At 48.5% G+C, this 20,312-nt stretch overlaps 1 protein-coding gene across 3 annotated transcripts in view; it reads left to right on the top strand.

The window, feature by feature from the left end:
• The first annotated feature begins 4,066 nt into the window (after nucleotides 1-4,066).
• The window catches only part of MMH-1 (MUTM homolog-1), a 56,003-nt gene continuing 39,757 nt past the window's right edge, over nucleotides 4,067-20,312 (top strand). For 2 of the 3 annotated variants that reach the window (XR_015262751.1, XM_086779147.1), the window contains exon 1: nucleotides 4,067-4,383. Coding sequence is in view for 2 of the 3 variants with exons in the window: in XM_086779147.1 (XP_086635273.1) it covers nucleotides 4,155-4,383 (229 nt within the window). In the remaining variant the exon portion in view is untranslated. The remainder of the gene's footprint in view (nucleotides 4,384-20,312) is intronic. The other variant, XM_086779148.1, reaches the window with a different exon arrangement.

Here is a 20,312-nt window from a genome sequence, read left to right as displayed (position 1 = left end):
CATCAAGAGGAAGAATCTAATGCCAAAAGCCCCATCAAAGCTCTCACCATTGAGCTCCTCATCAAGAGGAAGAATCTAATGCCAAAAGCCCCATCAAAGCTCTCACCATTGAGCTAAATTGAAGCCTCCAATATTCAACCATGTTAATAACTGTGATTAGTACTTAATGACACTATTATTATCAATTAAAAAAAATTGAGCTTAATTAAAATCAAAATTAGAAAATTAGAGTGCTATTCCACTGTGGGAAACCTTCTCTTGCATCAAAATCTATCTCATCCACTTACATTGCTCAATTTCAATGAGTTTTTACCGCAGTTAGTTCATTTTTTGCACATAGTTTGCACCTTAGTCACCTACATCAGCTTAAAATCATCACTGCATGAAAAACAAAAGTATATCTCCAATCCTGTATGAGATTAGAAACTGCTAATGAAGCAAAACACAATTGGTAAGACCTTCTCAAATGGCAAGCATTTTGCACTTCAAAGCATCATTTGGAGAAGGGTTAAATCCTTGGGAAATTAGACATGGAAAAATGCATGTGCATAAGCATCATTTGGAGAAGGGTTAAATCCTTGGGAAATTAGACATGGAAAAATGCATATGCATAAGCATCAAAATCAAAGAAAAGGTGCATTAAACACTATCCTGAGCATGCTCAAAGCAAAAGTGCATGAGATGATCATAGCACACAGCATGGCATCCATACTAAAAGCATCAAATCACCAAGCATCAAGTGGCTATACAAGAAGAACGATGTCCACACCAAAGGAGCTATTAAAGAGCCAAGAGTCAAGGCAAAGAGCAAAGACCAAGAGCTAGGAAGCATTCAAGAATGCAAAGAAGAACACGACATCGACATGAAGCATGAAGGAAGTAACGAAAGATCTTCATCAAGCAAAAGCAATGAGATCTCAAGCAAGCAGTAGAACTAAACAAAAGGAGCTACCAACCAATATCCATTTCCTAAACAAAGGCAATGAGATCTCAAGCAACAGCACTAAATAAAAGCAATGAGATATCAAGCAAGCAGCAGCACTAAACAACGAGCTACCAACCACTGTCCATTTCCTAAACAAAAAAATCCTACTTCCTACAAAAAGTGCTTGTAAACACCCTCTGGGACCGATGACGTATCCAAGCTGAAAATTTATCCCTCACCTAAAGCTAAAGTAGCATAAGGGGCGGGGTCCGGGGGGGGGGGGGGGGGAGTGCCAAAGTTGCTTATAGTACACAGAGGAATGTAAAAAGTAAAAAAAGTCAAAATCATTTTGTAACCGACATCCAACCACCTTGAGTAGCCCAAAGATTTGGCACCAAAGGGGGGGGTGTTGAGAAATGTGGTGCCAAAGAGCACAAGGAAGAGATAGGGAGTGAGTTGAGTAAGCCAAGCAAGGGAAAGGTCCAAAATGAAGCCACATGAGCAAAGGGAATTATCCCACATTGATGTACAAGCGCAAGGGTGCAACTCCTCATATAAAGGGGGACCATTTCAAGTAATGGAATATGAAGCAAGCTCTCAATTCTCTTTATGAGTACAAGTCTGAATCTTGTAATCTATTGTGCTTAAGTATAAGCTTAATTAGTTTATTCTACTAATCATCATGTCTATGCTTGGCGTCACCCACCTTAGATTAGATTAATTGCTAAATTAAAGTAGGACTAGCACTTATGATTTTAACACAAATGAGTCAGAAGGAGTGATAGAGCTAAGTCCGTAGTAAGATATACAAAGAACCAATAGAAACAATTTTAATGAAACTCACCATCAAAACCACCAAACCCCTAGATTGAAGATGGAGGTTGAAATAGAAGCAAAAAAGGGTGCTCAGTTATAGTAGGAAACATAGAAGGGAAAAGACTAGGTCAAAGAAGGCAAGGAGACTGAGGCTAGGGTGGAAGAACATCAGCAAGCTATAGTAGCATAGCAACATACCCCACAGCTTCCAACACAACCACCATAGAAGCAAAGTAGAGCCACCCCCTCTATAGTTTTCATGCAATTAGAGATAGAAAAGTAGTTTTACAAACTCTCAGAGAATGCCAAACAAATAGCCTAGTTGCTAGCTGCAAATGAAGATGTAGATTATGTAGCATTGTCGAGCTTGAATGTAGAAGAGGGGTGTGCTGAAAACAACATCTATAATACACTACAACTTTTGCAATCACACACATCAAAGGGTGCAAAAAAATGAGAATGCCTTAAAGGATGCACAAGATGCAGAACATAAACATGCACAAGAGGCCAGGACCCTATGAGTTGAAAGAATAGTCCTAGATGATCAGATGTAACAATTAAAAGTAAAGGTGGCAATAAAAGAAAAGGTATCCACATAACTTACACAGAAAATAGCTATGTTGGATGACCATCTCTCCAATTCTAACATAACTATTCGGTAGAAGGTATCCATATAACATAACTATTCGGTAGAAGGTATCCATATAACTTACACAAAAATAGCACTGTTGGATGACCACCTCTCTAGGTCTAACATAACTATTTAGTAGAAGATTCAAATAATTAGTAAATGTAGTGCTAGTTTGCAGAAGCACTCTCCAGGGCATCTGAGATGTAGGTTAAAGCAGATACAATGAAAAGAACCTTGGAGCAAAACACTACGGAGATGTTGGTGCATCTTTAGGTCAAGGATGACTGCACAAGGGAATTGGAGGAGGAGTTGCAAATGCTCAAAGACGCTTAGAATCAGGTCATAAAGCCTTCCACTCCTTACACTCCTACTGATAGCCATGACGAAAGGCAGGTAAGCTTAAAGGATGTAGTATTAATGCTCCCTGACCTCTTGTGCGACAACGAGAGCTGTCGCAAGAATGAAGCTCATAAGATATAGCTTGGGCCTAGCTTTTATTTGCAAAAGGATGATGCTCAATGAGACACTCTCCCTATTGTAATTTTCCAGATTATGTAGGCACGTCCCCCAGGCTCTGGAGCCACGTGTAATGATGATCTTTTTTTTCAGGGGACCCTAGCTTTGTAGAATTTTGTTGACTTGTATCAAGCCTAGATGACCCTAGCTTTGTAGAATTTTGTTGACTTGTATCAAGCCCAGATGCACCCCATGGTGACCTACATTGCAGGGATATTCTTGTTTTAAAAAACACCTCTTGACTTAACAAAAGAGTGCATTGGGCTAATAGCACTGATGAGTACTCGAAGAGTGCCCATGGATATGGCTGTATGCAAGGTAGACTTAACATGGCTAGAGGGCATGGGAAAGAGGATGATAACAAAGACTTATAAGGAGCTTGGATATGGCATTCTTGGCATATGCACCTGCAAACTTTCTACTGCTATATCTCCATGTCCACTGATAACTTCAGTTGTTGTAGATAGAGAAAAATGCTTGTTTCTTTGGAATAGAGCAGGTAGCCTATCCTCAAACAATCCCACAAGAAGAGAAAGGCGAAGTGGAAGACCTCCTTGAAAAACTGGAGCGTATGGAGAAGCACCAAGGACCAGAAGAGTCAGACAACTCTGAAGAGGGGATAGGTGACGATGATCAAGACAAGGATAAGGAAGATAAGCAAGGGGACAAAGAGCCAACAAAGGACAAGGACAAGAAAGGCCCATAATCGGGTGATCAGACAAGAGCCAAGAAGACACCCAAGGCCAACCAGATAAAGAAAATCAGCCCGAAGGAAGCCATGGGCTGCCAAACAGACATAGCACAAGGATTGAATATGGTTGGAAAACACAACGAACAACCAAGGGAAAGAGAATAGCCTGAATGGCCACGCATGATATAACTTTCTTACCTATTTTGCACGACTCTACTTTGGGAAGCTTGGGAACACGACTTTGTTTGGTACACTCGGTTGCCTATTAAGGTTCGGAGTAGAGGGGGGAATGGACATCACCTTTTCATCCAATCATGGACCTTCATCCCATCAGTGGGTGGATGTCCATCGATCTCTCTCTTGCAGGTTCACATTGCTCCCACACTCCATCCTCCTCGTTCTAAAAGTTGAGAAGCTATTGTAATGCTATTACATATAAATTCAATTGTCTTGTCACCATCCTAAAATGTGAATGACATGCATGGTTCATGGGTATATATTTGTACATGTGTAAGCGAATGCTCTTAATCTATTTTAGCTTACGGGAGCGTTAGTGAAAGACTCATCTTGTTGGCATGCCTGAGCTTCCGGAGGTAGAGGCTGCTCGCAGGGCCTTGCATGACAACTGCTGCGGTCGAGTCATCGTGGAAGCAAGTGTTGCGGATGACCCCATAGTCATCGACGGCGTTGCTCCCTTTGCACTCCAGAAAGCTCTCATGGGCCGGACAATCTTGGGCGCCCTACGAAAAGGCAAGAATCTCTGGCTGCAGCTTGACGGCCGCCCATGGCCCTCCTTCCAGTTTGGTACGTGCCATACCTCCCTATCTCTCTCTCTCTCACTCTCTAATGCGCGCGCGCACACAGACACACACACACAGTAGATGTATGTATGTATGTATATATATGGATATGTCAGAAGAAACCACGGCATGCTGCATTATGTATTCCATGTCCATGTGAATTCTTTCACTTCAATCTCCTTACAGCTGGCGATTTGCAAATTGAATCATGTTCATAGCTGCCAGCTCATCACATGATGACATGGCATACATGTAATCCATCGGAATGGCTAGATAGGAGACATTTTAAATTTAAGGGTGTATTATGGTGAAATTTTGCAACAAATTCTGTCCTAGCACGAGATATATAAGCGACCTTAATGTTAGCATGGCACTTGTCCCTTTATAGAAGCCTTTCAACTTCGTATGAATCAATTAAGGCCAGTGGACTACCTTGTGATATCATGAGCAGGGATGTTCCTTGCATTTGTAAAAAGACAAGAGATGCTTGGCGTGGACGGTAGGAATTTTTATTGTAGCTTGACATTCCATAATGAAAGAAAACTTGCCTAACAAGCTAATACGTGACATCCCCCCTACCTTCACTATGAAGCCATTGTTCTTGGCAATGTCGCTTGCTTGGCATGCAGTTTCACTTGATCCATTAAGATATCGAATTAAGGTCTATCCTTAGGCTCAAGTTTTATTATGGATAAAAGACAAATATTTTTGCTCCAAACCTTTATTGAACACCACCTAACAATGTGATAACGTCAACATCACTACTTTAGAGCAGTCTTTTGCTTGCCCTTCACTCCACTTATCCATTTGGTCTATTGCTGATGAAAATAGCTAAACTCACTTGCTAGTGTCTACGTGAACACTTCCATGGGTGCATTTACAGCTCTACTCTTCCTTGATTCAACCTCACTATCTCCGATATTGCAGCTAGCTGAGTATTTATATAAATTGTGGCTAGATGGGATCACGTTTTGACCAAAGCTTGTCTCTATAATTATTACATCATAAAATATGTCATTTTAAGATATACACTGTGCCTTTTCTTGGAATGGACCAAGTTTGCAAGTTTGCAATTTAGCTTGTTAAAAGAAATATATGCCTTTTTCTTGAAGAGACCGAGTCCACAGTTTACTTTGATAACTGAGATGTATACTTTCGGTTATGATGTAGCTGGTTGGTAGTGTGAATGTGAGGGTTGTGGCTCCTTTTTCTTTGCATTCCGTCGGGTTTTCTCTACTTTTAGTGCTCTTAAAAATTATTGGATGAGAGTGATAGCTTCCAACCTTTGGTAACTTTTGATTAGTGTATACAATCACACATATGTTGATAAAGAGTAATGAAAGAAGAGAGGAGTATTGAAGGTTTTCTTGGAGGAGTGTAGGTGGTCGGTCCTTTTGGGAGAGGACTATAGAAGCTTTGTGCTCTTTGAGCTTAGTAAGGAGTTCAATTCTTAGACGATTGAGCAAACTTCTTTGTAAATATGTTAATATATATAGTTCAGGAATATATTGTGGATCAAGGACTATAGTAGTTTGTGCTCTTTCAGCTTAGTAAGGAGTTCAATTCTTAGTGGATCAAGCAACATTCTTTGTAAATTTGTTAGTTTATAAAACTATTCATTAACTATTGATGCATGTGTTTGATTGAACTTGTTGCTCCAATGTTGTACAAGATTGAAATTGTGACTACCACATGATCTCCCGAGCTTCCGTGCGAGCGAGAAAAAACACACAAGAACAAGACACATAATTTGGTTGCTGGCAGCTCACAAGCCAACCATAGCTTCTATGGATCACCCCCAAGCCATGACACTAGGCCAACACCGCAACCATGTTCTACACCAAAGCTACGGTGTTTCATACCACCGCAGCCGCCCCTCCGAGATGTCTATTAGGACCAAGGTCCATGCCTCTCTTGGTCACGCTCCCCTCTCAAGGGTCACTCATGAGCCCGCAACTCACATATAGCCCTCGGGATCCAATGATAAAGTAAAGGCTCACTTATTAATATTTACAGGATTTCACACCGTCTCGTGCCAATAAGTGTCCATGAGTAACTTATAACCTATTAGGGCCGCCCTAGGCATAAACCTAGCCTCAAATATACACACCAGCCATGGGGTCATAACATTCTACCACTTTGAGCTAGAACAACCAGTGGAGAAGGTCGTGGACATACTCCTAAGAGACTCACCAGTCTCTCAATGATTGTCGTCTTGAGTAGGATTCTTCCACTCAATCAACATCAGCAGAATACTCTTATTCCTAAGGGATCTCTTGCAAGAGTCAAGAATTGACTCCATTTCAGGTGGAACATATTGAGATAAATTTTCCAATTGAACAAGTTCATTGTCTAATATGAGAATATTTCCCGTCTCCAACATCTCTTTCAGTCTATTGACATGAAAGATTGGGTGAACTCTCACTCTTGGTGGCAATTCCAGGTTATAGGTCACATCATTAGTTACCTTGATGACTTTATAAGACCCATTGAACCGAGAAGAAAGTTTATAAGGCTTTTTGGGTTTTGTGAATCCTTCGGAGGTCTAACGTATACCATCTAACCAAGTTGGAACGTCCTAGGTGAAGACCCTCTTGTTGCTCTTACAAAAAGTCCAAAGGTGTCTACGCCTTTAACATTCCGTATCCCTATGGTCTACGGGACTCTAGGTTGGGATATCCATACATAAAAATAGGACCCAACTTAGTGGTAGCATGCTTTGCATTGTAATATGCAAACTCTTCATGTGGAAGGAACTCCTCCCAATGAGTCAGTCTTTTGGGCACATGCTCGAGCATATCCTTGATAAGTGATTTATCCTTTGTGTTTGAACATTGAATTTAGGATAATTTGCCAAACTCATATTCAGTTGTGTATTTAATTTCTTGAATACTTCTTACCAAAAGTGTCTTGTGATCTTCGTATCTTGATCACGATCACTGCTAATGCTCTTTGCATATATGTAAGCTAAATAGGTTTTCCACAAACAACCAAGCTAGCTGCAAAGCCGTTTTATCACCTAGATAACATCATGCCCTCTATCCCACGATGAAGTCCATGGAAATGCTTTTCCATTTCTTTCCAAGAATTTTTAATAAGTGCAATAAGCCTCCTTTGACAATGGCACATGGGTGCTTTAGGAAGCATGTTTATGAATTGGTTGATTGCGATTAGCACCTTATCAAAGACTTAAACCCATGTACAAACTGTTTCTTCTTATGCTTAATACACAGTAGAGAGAAATGGCTTAATCTACCATGCCCGAGAAGTCGTCAAGTGTTTAGACCTGGAGAGTCACGAATTGACAGTACGAATAGTCACGGTATTACTAACATGAAATATGTACAATCCCGAGTAGAGATACTCAATTGTAGCACGACTTGCGAGCTCTCAATGACTGAATGATGATCAATGAATGGATATGGCTAAAGCCTAGACTCCTATTTATAGTTAATGTTGGTGAGTTGGCTATTGACTCTACCAACCCTAATAATAGTGTCCAACTAAGTGTGTTTACACAATAACCCAATAACTCTGTCCACACTAGGCTACTCATTGGGCGCTTGGACAATATTACAAAGATCTGGCACAATAGCCCTTACAAACACACAAATTTGGCCATGTAGTGGTTCTTTGAGTTGGTCAATGGATAGAAGCATGCCACGTGACAGTCAGGAGAGTGTGCATGTGACATCCCTTTTGCTTAACTTGGAGCACGGGTGCAACTGATGCTCCATCGCTCCACCCCGGTACGGATCTTCTAGTAAACTCGTCTCTGCTCCACACGCTAGGCCGAACTCCAATAGCATGGCTACTGGACTTGCTATCTCCAACGATGCCTTTGTCACTGCTGCCTCCTCGGGAACTGTGGGGGGCACTTGAACTAGCCCCTGGGCCTTTGGATGCTCAGCTACCATGGTAGACACCACTGTGGAATCGCTCATCTCATCGACCTCAATGGATTTGGAGAGAAAAATCTGTAGTTCACTTGATTACTCATCTTTGTCCTCGGATACTAGAGTGGACTTTGGGATGGGTTGTTCTCCATGTCTTGATCACCTCCAAGCTTGGTAGTGTTTGCTCCATGGGCTCATCCTCTAGAATTTGCTCCTTTCTTGGGGACTCTGTCATTGATACCACTTCCTCTCTTGAAAGCTTTCTGGCATCCTTGGACACTCCCTCCTGTTGAGCTTCCTTCATCTATGGATGGACTTACCTTTGTATGTGCTGCCTTTCCTTGCTTGGATCTCTTGTTAGCAACCTGCCAACTTGTTCTCCAACATTTGAATAGTCTTCTCGTTCCCCTCTTATCTTACATGGTGCCATGATACTCTTGTGGAGATCGAGGTTGGTGGTGTAAGCCCAACGGAGCGTGCAATGACAAATTCAACCATGTGTACAAGAGATATAGATAGAGAGAGAGAAGGGGGAGAGAAAGATGGGTATAGGGGTGTCACACAGTGTCACGTGCATCCCGAGCTTGGACATATCTGAACAAGAAGGTGCAGGACCTGGAGTAGAAAACTGGTCCAATGTGAGCCCAGTCCGGGACGAGTTAGCCAGGGTTCTACTCCGTCCGAGATCAGGTGCGCATTGTCCTGCACATGAAGCAGAGCCAGTCGGCGTGTGTGTCTACCTCTGGAATGATGTCAGTTGCTCTGTGTGTTTGGTCTTCGAGACGAGATGTCAGACGACTATGTAGAACATGTAGGTTTGCATGTAGAATAGGGGCAGCCCATAGGGCTACCCTAGAGCCTAGCCTAAGGCTCAAGTAGTGGGCATGGGGAGGTTTAGAACCACCCCAAGGGGCCAGGAGGGCCCCATGCTGTGCCTCTTGCCCTAGCTTTGGGCTGGGCAGGCTGTCGGCCAGTCCAAGGGGCCTGGCCAGGCAGCCGACAGGGCCTATGGGCCAGCCTAGCCAGGTGGCCAGGCCAAAGGGCTGCCGAGAAGCCAGTCAGCCAGTGCCCAGGGGCTGCCCAGCAGCCTGTACAGGCCTGGACAGCAGCCCACAGGGCGGCCAGGCCAGATCAGAAGGGCCAGCATGTAGTTATAGTGTGAAATGACCATATTAAGGGGCAATAAATCCTTTTTTATCAAGTTGTGGAGAGAAATAGCAACCAGCCGACCAGGTCTAGAAGGGGTATAAATACCCAAGACATAAATTCAGTCATTCTATCTCATAATTCACAAGGTGCTGTAGCTACTCAAGGGCCAAGACAGCCAAGGGAGAAGCTAACGCAAGTGTGAAGGATTGAAGGTTAAGGGCAGAGATCTATCTCAGCCAAGAGATATAGATAGAGAGAGAGAGAAGGGGAAGAGACAGATGGGTATAGGGGTTTCACATAGTACACCACACTGAGTGGGGAACAGGCCCCGCCCCCTCTTCAGGAATTTATTTCAGGAACAATCCACAGGCTTTTCCAAGCTAGGACCAATACAACAAATGAATACAATAAAGCAGAGCAAGAGAAGTAGTTCAAAGAAGAAGAAGAGTAACAGATTTGACGAGTCAAAACTTTCGCTCGCTGAAGCTCCCGCCTCCCCTCTCCCTGCTCGTGGTTCTGCATAGCGCCTGTCGCCCCCCCCTACCTGCTCACCCCCCCGCCTGCCCATCGCTCCTTCCCCCCCTCCGCCTGCATTGCCCACCGCCTGTTGTTTTTAGCCCCCCCCCCCCCCCCCCCCCCCCCCCCCCCCCGCCTGCTTCCGCTGTTGCGCCCCCCTCTTCTTTCTGTTCCGCCTCGCTTCCTCTCCTCGCGCCTCCCCCTTGTCTTCGCGCCCCCCCTCCACTCTGTTGCGCCTCATCCCCCCCCCTGCTGCCTGCTCGCTTCCTCCCCTTCCCTCTTGCGCGCAGCCCCCGCCTTCCCCCTTTTTTGGGGTTTTTTTTCTTTTTTCTCCTTCGCCTCTCCCACCCCCCCCTCCTTCTTGCTTCCGCCCCCCCTTGGGGTTTTGTTTTTCTTTTTCGCTCCGTATCCCACCTCTCTGTGTGCAGTTCGGTTCCAGCAGGTTCCCGCCTTCGCCTCGCCTTCGTCGCAGCTTCAGACTCTGATGGAGGCTCCTCCCGCCCCGCCTCAGAGGGACTCATCCGCAACCCCCTCGCCCGCCCCCCGAGGTCACCCCCATCAGGCTTTCTCTTTCGCCGGAAGAGGAAGCGAGCCTCAACGCAGAGGTGGAACGCCTCCAGGCTCATTCCACCATCTGCCGTATAGTCGGCACTCGCCCCAGCAGAGGGGAGATCAGGGATCTTCTTCAGGCCCGCCTTCTTGCAGATGTGGGCAAGATCCTGGATGTACAGCTTCTGGGCCGGGGACATTATCAGATCGAGTTCGAGGCCGCCCAGAGCGTTGCCAAGGTCCTTGCCATGAGTCCCCTTGACATCAGGGGTGCTCGGGCTTTCTTCAGACCTTGGCAGCATGGATTTGACCCAGCAGCGGCGGAGCAGGGAGAGCGCCTCTTCCATGTTACAGTTTGTTTCCCTGGTCTCCGCCGGGAGTATCTTACGCTCCTCTCCAGGCTCGGAGCATTGGTGGGCTCGGTACTAGAGACGGGCCCCTTAGCAGCTTCAGTGGTGGCCAGAGCAGCGGAGCTACCTTCGGTCAGAGTGTTGGTGTCTGACATCTCCTCCCTTCCTAAGGTCATTCAGCTACCTAGGATAGGGGGGGGGTGGATAGATCAGAGAGTGGAGTTCTCGGGGCTCCCGAACCAGTGCTTCATTTGCAGGCAGGTCGGTCATCTGGCCAAGGCCTGCCCTCGCAGGAGACCTCGACCCTCACCACAACAGCAGGCTACTGATGGCCCGCCCACAGATTCGGCTCAGCAGGCTGCCTCCGGGACACCTGCTCAGGCCACAGAGACCTCGGAGTGGCAGCCTGGACAGGGGCGCTGCCGAGGGAGACAGCCACAGTAGCACGCCCAGAGACCGCTGCAGCAGCAGCCACAGTCTCAGCCTCACTGGGTTCCCGTGAGGAACAGCTTTGCTCCCCTTCAGGAGGAGACCCCTGCAGCGACTGAGGACCAGGAGATGCCAGCTCCCCCTCCTTCACCCCCCCACCCCCGTCCCCTCCCACCGCCTCGCTTCCACCATCGCCTCCTCCCGCCCCCGCTCCGGTTTCGGCAGCGGCTCCCTCTCCACCTCCCTCGCCTCCCCCTCCTCCCCCTCCGCCCGCCTCACCTTCCCGGGAGGCCCTGGCAGTTCCCTGGCGCTCACCTGCAGTCCGGAGAGCGCTGAGCACTGACCTCGCTCGAGCATCACAGAGGAGACCTATGCCGATTAGGGCCTCACGGATTTCATCTATCCGCAGTCGGCTGAGTCGCCTTGGCATTAGACAGCGCTCGGAGGCTTTTGATTATACCTTCACACGGCTTTTTGGAGCAGAGGGCCCCCATGAGCCAGCACCCATTCGAGTTCATGTAGTGATACCTCCTGTCCGCGGGGAGGAGGCACTAGACTCAGCGGTGGCCTTCTCGTTCCCTCTATGTGGACCTTGTGACCGGGAGTGGACTCTAGAGCTCGCTCTCAGCACTTTGAAGACTCAGGCAGTTGAGTTTTCTCATCACATGAGCGATCTGGAGGTGACAGATGTGATAGGCCGACTTTGGGAGTTGGCTCATTTTTTCTTGGATCCCGGGAGTGTGGATGCCTCAGGGATTCGGCATTTGGTCGTGCGCATAGTGGCAGACTTGGCACGCGACCCTGGATATGTGAGTATACACGAGGTTGCTCTGTCAGAGCAGGAGGCAGTCGCCATGGGCCACAGCCACTGGCGCCTGATCCGGGATTCTTGCAGTACACCGGGTGGGCAGATTCGCAGCCGTTCGAATGGGGACTACTCTCCATCCAAGCCGCTTGCGAAGGCCCGCCGTACGGCTGAGACAGCATCCACCTTAGCAGGGCATCCATGAGGATCATCTCATGGAATGTACAGGGCCTTGGCGGAGCACACTTTATACGCTATCGAGGTTGCTTGAGGCAGGAGCTTCAGAGATGCTTGGTTGGTGGCAGCATTGACATTTTGATGATGCAGGAGCACCACTTGGGTGAGAGCAGGATCCGGAGATATGGTTCGGTGATGCCTGGCAGATGGGACACTTTTTGGTCTGCAGGGTTTGGTCCTTTGGGTGGACAGGGAGGAGTATGCATGGTTATTGCAGATGTATGGCGGCAGGCCATTGTGGATCGAGGGATCATTGTGCCTGGTAGAGCACAGTATGTCATTCTGAGGATGCATGATGAGCTATTGGGTGTACTCAACATCTATGCGCCCAATCATGCTAGTGCCAGAGCAGAGTTCTGGACTCAGGTTACAGATGCATTGCTAGAGGCCGCACATTGGTGTGTTGGGGGAGACTTCAACATGCTTGAGGACCCGGCAGATAGGGTGGGAGGCAGTCATGTTACAGTGCACGGCACGGAGCTTGCAGCTTGGGACCGGTTTTGCATGTCACTGAGGATCACTGATGCATGGCAGCATGGGGCTTTCTCCCGGTCTCAGGACAGTCTTAGTTTCTCTCGGTTGGATCGCCGGCAGGGAGGGACTAATCTATCAGGATTGATCGCTTTTATGTGGGCGACTGGTTAGGGGAGCGAGGGGGCTCCGTCGGCATTCTCGCTGGCACCTCATTTTCAGATCATGCACTAGTTATATTGACATTGGAGGAGGGGACCCGGGAGCCCAGCTTGCAGTTGAGGATCCCAGAGAGGGTACTTACAGATCCCAGTCTCGCTGAGGACATTGAGAGGATCTGGCATGATAGTCAGTGCTCTGACCAGGATGCAGCGGGCCAGTGTGCCCAGGGACTCGTTGATCTTAGCTCTTTTCTACACGCTGCAGCTTTGACACGACTGGGAGAGATTCGCGAGCGGGAGCAACGGCTGAGACGCAGCCTTGCTTCGCTACAGCGCCTTCAGGAGCAGCAGCTTGCATGTGAGTGGGTGGCGTCCCAGCTGAGCCAGGCACGCCAGGAGGTTAGAGAGGTAGAGGAGCAGAGACATGAGTTTTACTATCGTCGTCAGGCCTCTCAGTGGACGCAGCTAGGTGATAGAGTGACTGGAGAGTTTTTTGAGATCACTGGACCCCGTCATGCGAGAGCAGGAGTCCGCCAGCTTGGTAGACCGGATGGATCGGTAGCTACAGAGCTCGGGGAGATCAGAGCCATTGCTACTGCATTTTATAGTGACCTGCTTTCAGCGGAGCCAGCCACTGAGATTCGAGATGTTTGCAGACAGACTGTGTGGGCCCATGTGCAGAGGAGGGTCACAGACCATATGCGTACAGTTCTAGGTGCGCCTCTGTCAGAGATTGAGCTTGCCGAGGCCTTGAGGGTCCTGCCGCGACATAGTTGCCCAGGGGAGGACGGACTGACGCCGGCCTTTTTTATGCGCTATTGGGACCTTTTGGGGCCAGGCCTCCGCAGGGGCTTTCAGCATGTTTTGGACACTGGGGTGATGCCGCAGAGCTTTTCAGAGGGCTTGATCTATCTTATCCCCAAGGGGGAGGGAGTATCAGATGACATTCGGCATTGGAGGCCTATTACGATCCTCAATACTGTCTACAAGGTCTTGGCAAAGGCCTTGAGTTTGAGGATCCAGCCCTTCCTGGGGGAGTTGATTCATGCTACTCAGACAGGATTTGTCAAGGAGCGCAGTATCCTTGACAACATCTTTACTTTCTGGGAGGCGACGGCCCGAGCTAGATTTCTTGGTGAGGACTTGGTCGTGATGCTTCTCGATTTTGAGAAGGCATACGATAGAGTTGATTGGGGTTTCTTAGAGGGCACTATGCTTCGCCTGGGCTTTGAGCCAGGATGGATCAGAGGGGTGGCAGCTCTGTATTCCACAGCTCGCAGCCAGGTGCTGATTGCAGGAGGACGGGGGCCGAGTTTTGAGCTGACCAGATCAGTCCGTCAGGGGTGTCCTCTCGCCCCTTTCCTTTTTCTCTTCTTTGCGGAGGCTATGAGTATGTATTTGACGACAGAAGAGGTTGGTTTGAGAGGACTGCAGCTCCCAGTCCGGGGGGAGGACCTGCTTGATGCTGAGTTTGCAGACGACATGGGCTTATTTTTGCATGGCCATGAGGCCAATCTTATTCGGGCTGAGCAGTCGCTCCAGGTTTTTAGTGCAGCTTCGGGAGCATTGATCAATTGGCGCAAGACAGTGGCCTTTTGGATCAGTAGTGCTCCCACCCCGGCATGGAGTCCGGACCCCGGTTTTAGATGGATTCCTCCAGGCACAGCAGTGCGGTATTTGGGATGCCAGATTGGCCTACATTTGTCACCTGAGCAGCAGATTGCCCCGCTCCTTCTGAGCATTCGGAAGAAGCTATTGTATTGGAGTACAGCTCGACTATCCTTGGCTGGGAGGGTGGTGGTGGCAAATCAGGTGCTATTAGCGACCATGTGGTACATTACGTCTTGTTGGATTTTCTCGAGCTCTTGCATCAGCCAGGTACAGAGGCTGATCAGGAACTTTCTGTGGTCTGGGAGGGACGGTCAGCCAGCTCGGGCAAAGGTTGCATGGGCAGTTATTACACTTCCGCTGGCTCAGGGCGGTTTGGGCATTATAGATCCAGTCGATCAGAGTAGAGCCTTATTGGGGAAGCTTATTGTTCGGGGGTTGCTTCCAGGCCCTGAGCCTTGGAAAGAGCTCCTCTTGCAGCGACTGCAGGCTCGGGCGCCCCCAGCAGGGGGTACTTGGGCACCAGAGATTCGCTGGATCTTCATAGAGATGAGGAGGACAGGCCTCAGTAGAGGATGGGAGGACAGATTTGCTTTGAGTATCCTGAGAGCTTGGGAGCTGCTGAGACCGGGGCTCTCTCAGCGGCCTCCTTCCTGTGTTGAGGAGCGGGCCAGGCAGCCGCTCATCTGGAGCCCAGCGGTTCGCACGGAGCAGGGTCATATGCTGGGTTCTCGGCCTCGTCTAGCCTGGGGACCTTTAGCGGCAGGCCTAGCTCGTAGTTTTGGAGACTGGCAGGCTTTCTGCAGTCTACCAGAGGAGATCCAGGTGGAGAGGCTGAGTCACTTCAGAGGGGGGTTGATTATGAGGGATGATATTCAGGAGGCACTCACAGAGGAGTGGTTCACGCCTCTCGAGCCAGTGGCCCCACGGTGGATGGGAGCCTTTACACAGTTGGAGATCCTGATTGCTGTCAGAGCTAGCACTGAGGATGGCAGATGCCTCTACTATGAGATTCAGGATGAGGGCAGACTCCAGAGAGTGGAGGTGGAGTCGCCTTTGGTTGCAGAGTGCACCTTTCAGAGGATTCGGGTAGTGGCCGCCGCTTCTCGGAAGTGGCATATTGACCCCGACCCTGCTGAGGTGCTCCCGGATTGGCGCATATGGGCATATGCAGCCACCCCTTGGCCCGGCTACAGTGGGACCCCGGGGAGTACGAGTGGCATGATCCTTATGCATCCCTTGAGGCCACAGAGATCACCTTTTTCCAGTATACTCTTCGGCTGGGACGGCATATTTTGACGGCGAGGACGACGGTTTCTCCAGCGGCAGCGGGGCATTGGCGACTACAGGGACTCTCACAGGAGTTCCTGGAGGATTTCTGGGCTCGGCTCTGGGCTAGTCGGCAGGCCCGCAGGATCTCGGCTTTTCAGTGGCTGGTCGCCCACAGGGGCTCAGCAGTTGGCACTTGGCTTGTTTACAGCGGTCTTCCGGCGGCCTGCGTCCGATGCGGCCACCCTATGGAGACACAGAGACATTGCCTTTGGGACTGCCCTCAGGCACAGCAGATTTGGCTGCGGATGCTGCGTATTCTGGCCCCCCTCTCTCCAGAGGGTATGTTTACGTGGGGTGCCGCTGCTTGGTCGACTTCGTCAGGGCCTGCTATGGGCTATGAGATGGAGCAGGACAGTCAGGCCATCAGATTTATTAGGGGCCAGCCTCGCCTGGTTCCGGCACCGGATTTCTCGTCCGCCAGCTGGACACAGGAGAGGGATTTACGATGGGAGCTCCTCAGCAGCCTCACCATCTGGTTCACCTGGAGGGCCCGGTGCTTTACGGCCTTTGAGGGGAGATTGGAGCCACCAGCAGAGACTGTACGGGGGATTTGGCAGGAGTTGATCCACACCCTGCGAGGACAGTACGACCGCATCAGGGGAGACTCGGATGAGGCGATCTTACGGCGCCAGGCCTTTCACACCACTTGGCGCTGTGGCCCTTTCTACACCTTACACACGGGATCCCCCCGTTGGCACTACAGGCCACCTGTTTGGCTCTTTCCCCCCCCTATTGTATGATTTAGTCGCTCAGTTCTTTGTACTGATGCTTGTATTTTGCAGCACCTAGGGAGAGTCTCCCGGGCTGCCATGATGTATTCGCTGCTCTATCTCTCTTAGGAGCAGGAGAGATCTTTTGTAGCCCTACGGGCGTTTTTATATAACTAATGAAAGGATCTTTTCTCGGAAAAAAAAAACAAATGAATACAATATCAAACAAGAGTGTCGATGTCGAGGTTAGGCTGAAGTCGATGTCGAGGTCAGGCTGAAGTCGATGTCGAGGCACAGGATAATTGATGCTGAGCTTACCACGAGGATGATCCACAAGAGTCTTACACTAGGCTAGTACCAATATCAAATGTTGGAACCAAGTCTGATGCTCACAAATTCCCACAAGAGCTCTGTACTCAATAGGAGTCTTATAAAAATCATGGCATTATCATCTCCAGATTGGGCATATATGTGCGTATTTCATGCTGTATCTAGCCAAATTTATGAGGCCATGCATTCATCTTATTTTAGATATTTTTCTGCTATTTTTGTCTATTTTTTAGACATTATTTTAGTATTTTTTGCATAGTCGGCCAGCCCTATACTGGCCGACCAGCTCTTGTCCAACCCATAGTTGTTTCTCGTACGCGTATGAACAAGTTCGTACGTACGAGTCGTACGGTACGATACCGTACGAATTCGTACGATACCGTACGGTACGAGTTGGGGTTTTTTTTTCCCCCCAAAATTTTTTTTTCCCCAAAATTTTTTTTCCTTGAAATTTTTTTTCCAAATGCTTAAAAAAAATAGAAACCCTGCTTTACGAAGATCCCAAATGCTCGCAATACTTCGTAACTTTTGTGTCCACTCAGTATTCCATATGGGGTTGTGGAGAGACCTAAAAATGGTAGTGTACACTTGATTGGTAGGATGAGAGAATCTTGCCACATCACTTGGGGATCCCTGGTATAGGTAGGCTAGACAATTAGATTCTCAAGTTATGCACGAGGGAGAACATTTGGACATGGCCATTTTGATCTAGAGAGGAGTCCCTAAACTTATCACCCTAGATGCACTCCTCGTATTTGTGCAAGGACGGTCCCTTAGTCATAAACGCTACACTGGGAGACCTTTGGTATTGCATTACCCATCCAGGTTCTTTTTTGGAGACAATCGGGAGATCCAACCGGGAGAGACACATATCCATGTACTGGTTTCTCAAGCACTGTAGACTCCTCCCCTCCCAACCTTCCCTCACATTCAAGCTTGAAGCTCCATAGCTTGTAAGTGTAAAAAATAAAAACCGTATTTTATCGTACGGTATCCAAAAATTTCATATCGTACTAAAAATTCCCGTACGGTATCGTATCGTACGGTATCGTATTTTCGTACCGTGACAACCATGGTCCAACCTATATATAGGTGGCTTGGGTTAGCATCATTAGCACATCATTATTCAGCTATTGCTGTTGGTTGTATGCACCTACGGGCAGCCCTCGTGCTCTACTTTAGCAGATAGCAAGTTTTCTACTTCAGTTCTTTTGCACATGTGCTTCTTTGCAAGATCTATTTGCTGTTTTTCTGTTTTACAGCCATTCTTTCATGGTATCAGAGCCCAGTGTTACAAAGGGACCTGCGTTTTCTACATCTACTGTTGTAGGCAAAGATCCACCGCATCTACATCTACAAAGGAGCTGCGTTTTCTGATGTGGACTTGCGTTTTCTGTTGAGGAGCTGCGTTTTCCACTGAGGAGCTGCGTTTTCTACTGAGGAGCTGCGCTTCCCATAGAGGTGCTGCGTTTTCAGCCTGAGATCTGCGTTTTCAGATCTCAGCCCCGTATTTTGGTGCTACAACAGGGTTTTAACCCAGTGTCATGTGCACAGTGTGTATCTACCGTGTGCTACACGCACGCAAGACTAGCTTCGAGGTTTGGGGAAGCTTGGAGCTAGGCAGGCTGATTGGGGAGCTGAGTTAGGGATAGACTAACGGGCGGGCGGGCGGGCATCCAAGTGTGGACGCCCGATGACCGGCCAAGAGACTATAAAAGGGTGGCCAAGGTTAGTCATTAGTTATATAGAGAGTCTCACGTGATTTGTGAGAGCTCTATGGTCTGGAGCCTGGATCTAGTGCAGACATGCACCTGCTTTACGCAGCCGAGGCCGGCAGCAATCTGGAGGCCCGCAAGGGTAGCTTTGTGACGGTATGGGACGTCGCGAGGTGGAGATTGGTTGGTACGTCAACCTAGTTTAGCTCAGCTCATGGCTTGGTGGGGACAGCCAAGACTGTGGGCTTGCCCACGGCTATCATGGTTGGGAGGTGACTCAGGCGTGCACCCCCTTGTTGTTTGTTTGTTTGCAGGATTCGAGTCTTGTACTAGGAGCGTTCCACGAGGAGATCCGGTGGGGATTTGACTGTGGTATCAGAGCGTGCCTCGTGAACGAGCAAGTGGGTAGGTAGAGAAGATGAGGTCGAAGAAAGGTATGTGTTCAAGAAGCTTGCTGTTTTGTTTATGCATGCTGCTATTTTTTTTCAGATAGTATGTGTTTTTTTCATCAAAGAAACCCGTGATGAGGGTGTAGGTAGATGGTAGGGTTGTTTGCTTTGCAAGAAGAAGGCTGAAGATGCTTGTGCAGTCGCATGAACGAGTCGTGTGAGAAAACAGAAAAAAAGCACTTTTGCTTTTGGTTGAACGCGAGAGAGAGAGCGAAGAGAGATGTGAATGATTTGAATCGTGGCAGCGCTGGTCGTGGGCTACCAGGCGTTGCAGGCGGGCAGGCGTTTAAGCAACCGTGCCTATGCAGGCGGCCAGGCTGGCAGCCGGGCCTAGGCCTACGTAGGCAGGCGCCTAAGCCTACGCAGCCAGGTGGCTAGGCCTGCGCAGGCGGCCAAGCCAAGCGTAGGCTAGCGCAGGCCGGCGCAGGCCACCTGTGTGAACACAGGCGTCGGCAGAAATGCATCCGGCAGCAACGCAGGCAACGGCGGCATACCGGTGGCGGCAGCACTAATTCGAGGGAAAAAAAGAATCCAGAAAAGCATTCGGTGCTTTTGTTTTTTTTAAAGATTAAACTTTTTGTTTAAAAAGAGTTTAGAGATCCCTAAGGTTCAAAGGTGCTAAAAAAAAAACACAAAATATATATATATATATATAAAACACCAAAGCAAAAGCTCAAGTTGCCTTTGGGGAAGGTTATATAAACCCCTTAAGTGGGCTTCTTGCCACACATCTCTCAAGTTTTTAAGCTCTCAAGCTCCGAAGTTCCCTCACACTTCTATTGTGCAAAGATCGAATTTTCTCCCCACTTGCCCTCTTCACGATGTCGACCCAAGAATCGGAGTTGGAGCCCCTTGTCGAACGCGAAGGCTTGCCGGCTACGGAAGATACTGATGGTGATCTTTTTGACGATTATGTGTCAAAATCAGATTTCCAAGAGTTCAAAGTTACTCTCGAAGCCTCTTCTTCGGAAGGTCAGGCACAAATTGCCGCCCAGATGCAAGCCTTGCAAAACTCCATCTCTCTCTTGACCACTATCCTCTCTACTCTTTCGGGTATGGATACCTTGGCCTCTGCTTTAGGCCCCAACATTACTCCGAAACCGTTCGGGAACGAGCAAAGCAGCGTACCAAGGAGATCGTGGACACTTGGCTACATAAGTGGTAGGTCCATTTTCAGTTTCATCCATATGATGATGGAAAAAAGATCCAGTTAGCAGCAGGTTTCT

Source organism: Cibotium barometz, chromosome 40 (assembly GCF_041138505.1).
Source record: "Cibotium barometz isolate CiBa-2024 chromosome 40, ASM4113850v1, whole genome shotgun sequence".
Taxonomy (NCBI): Eukaryota; Viridiplantae; Streptophyta; class Polypodiopsida; order Cyatheales; family Cibotiaceae; genus Cibotium; species Cibotium barometz.
This window is presented reverse-complemented; position numbering and strand designations above follow the sequence as displayed.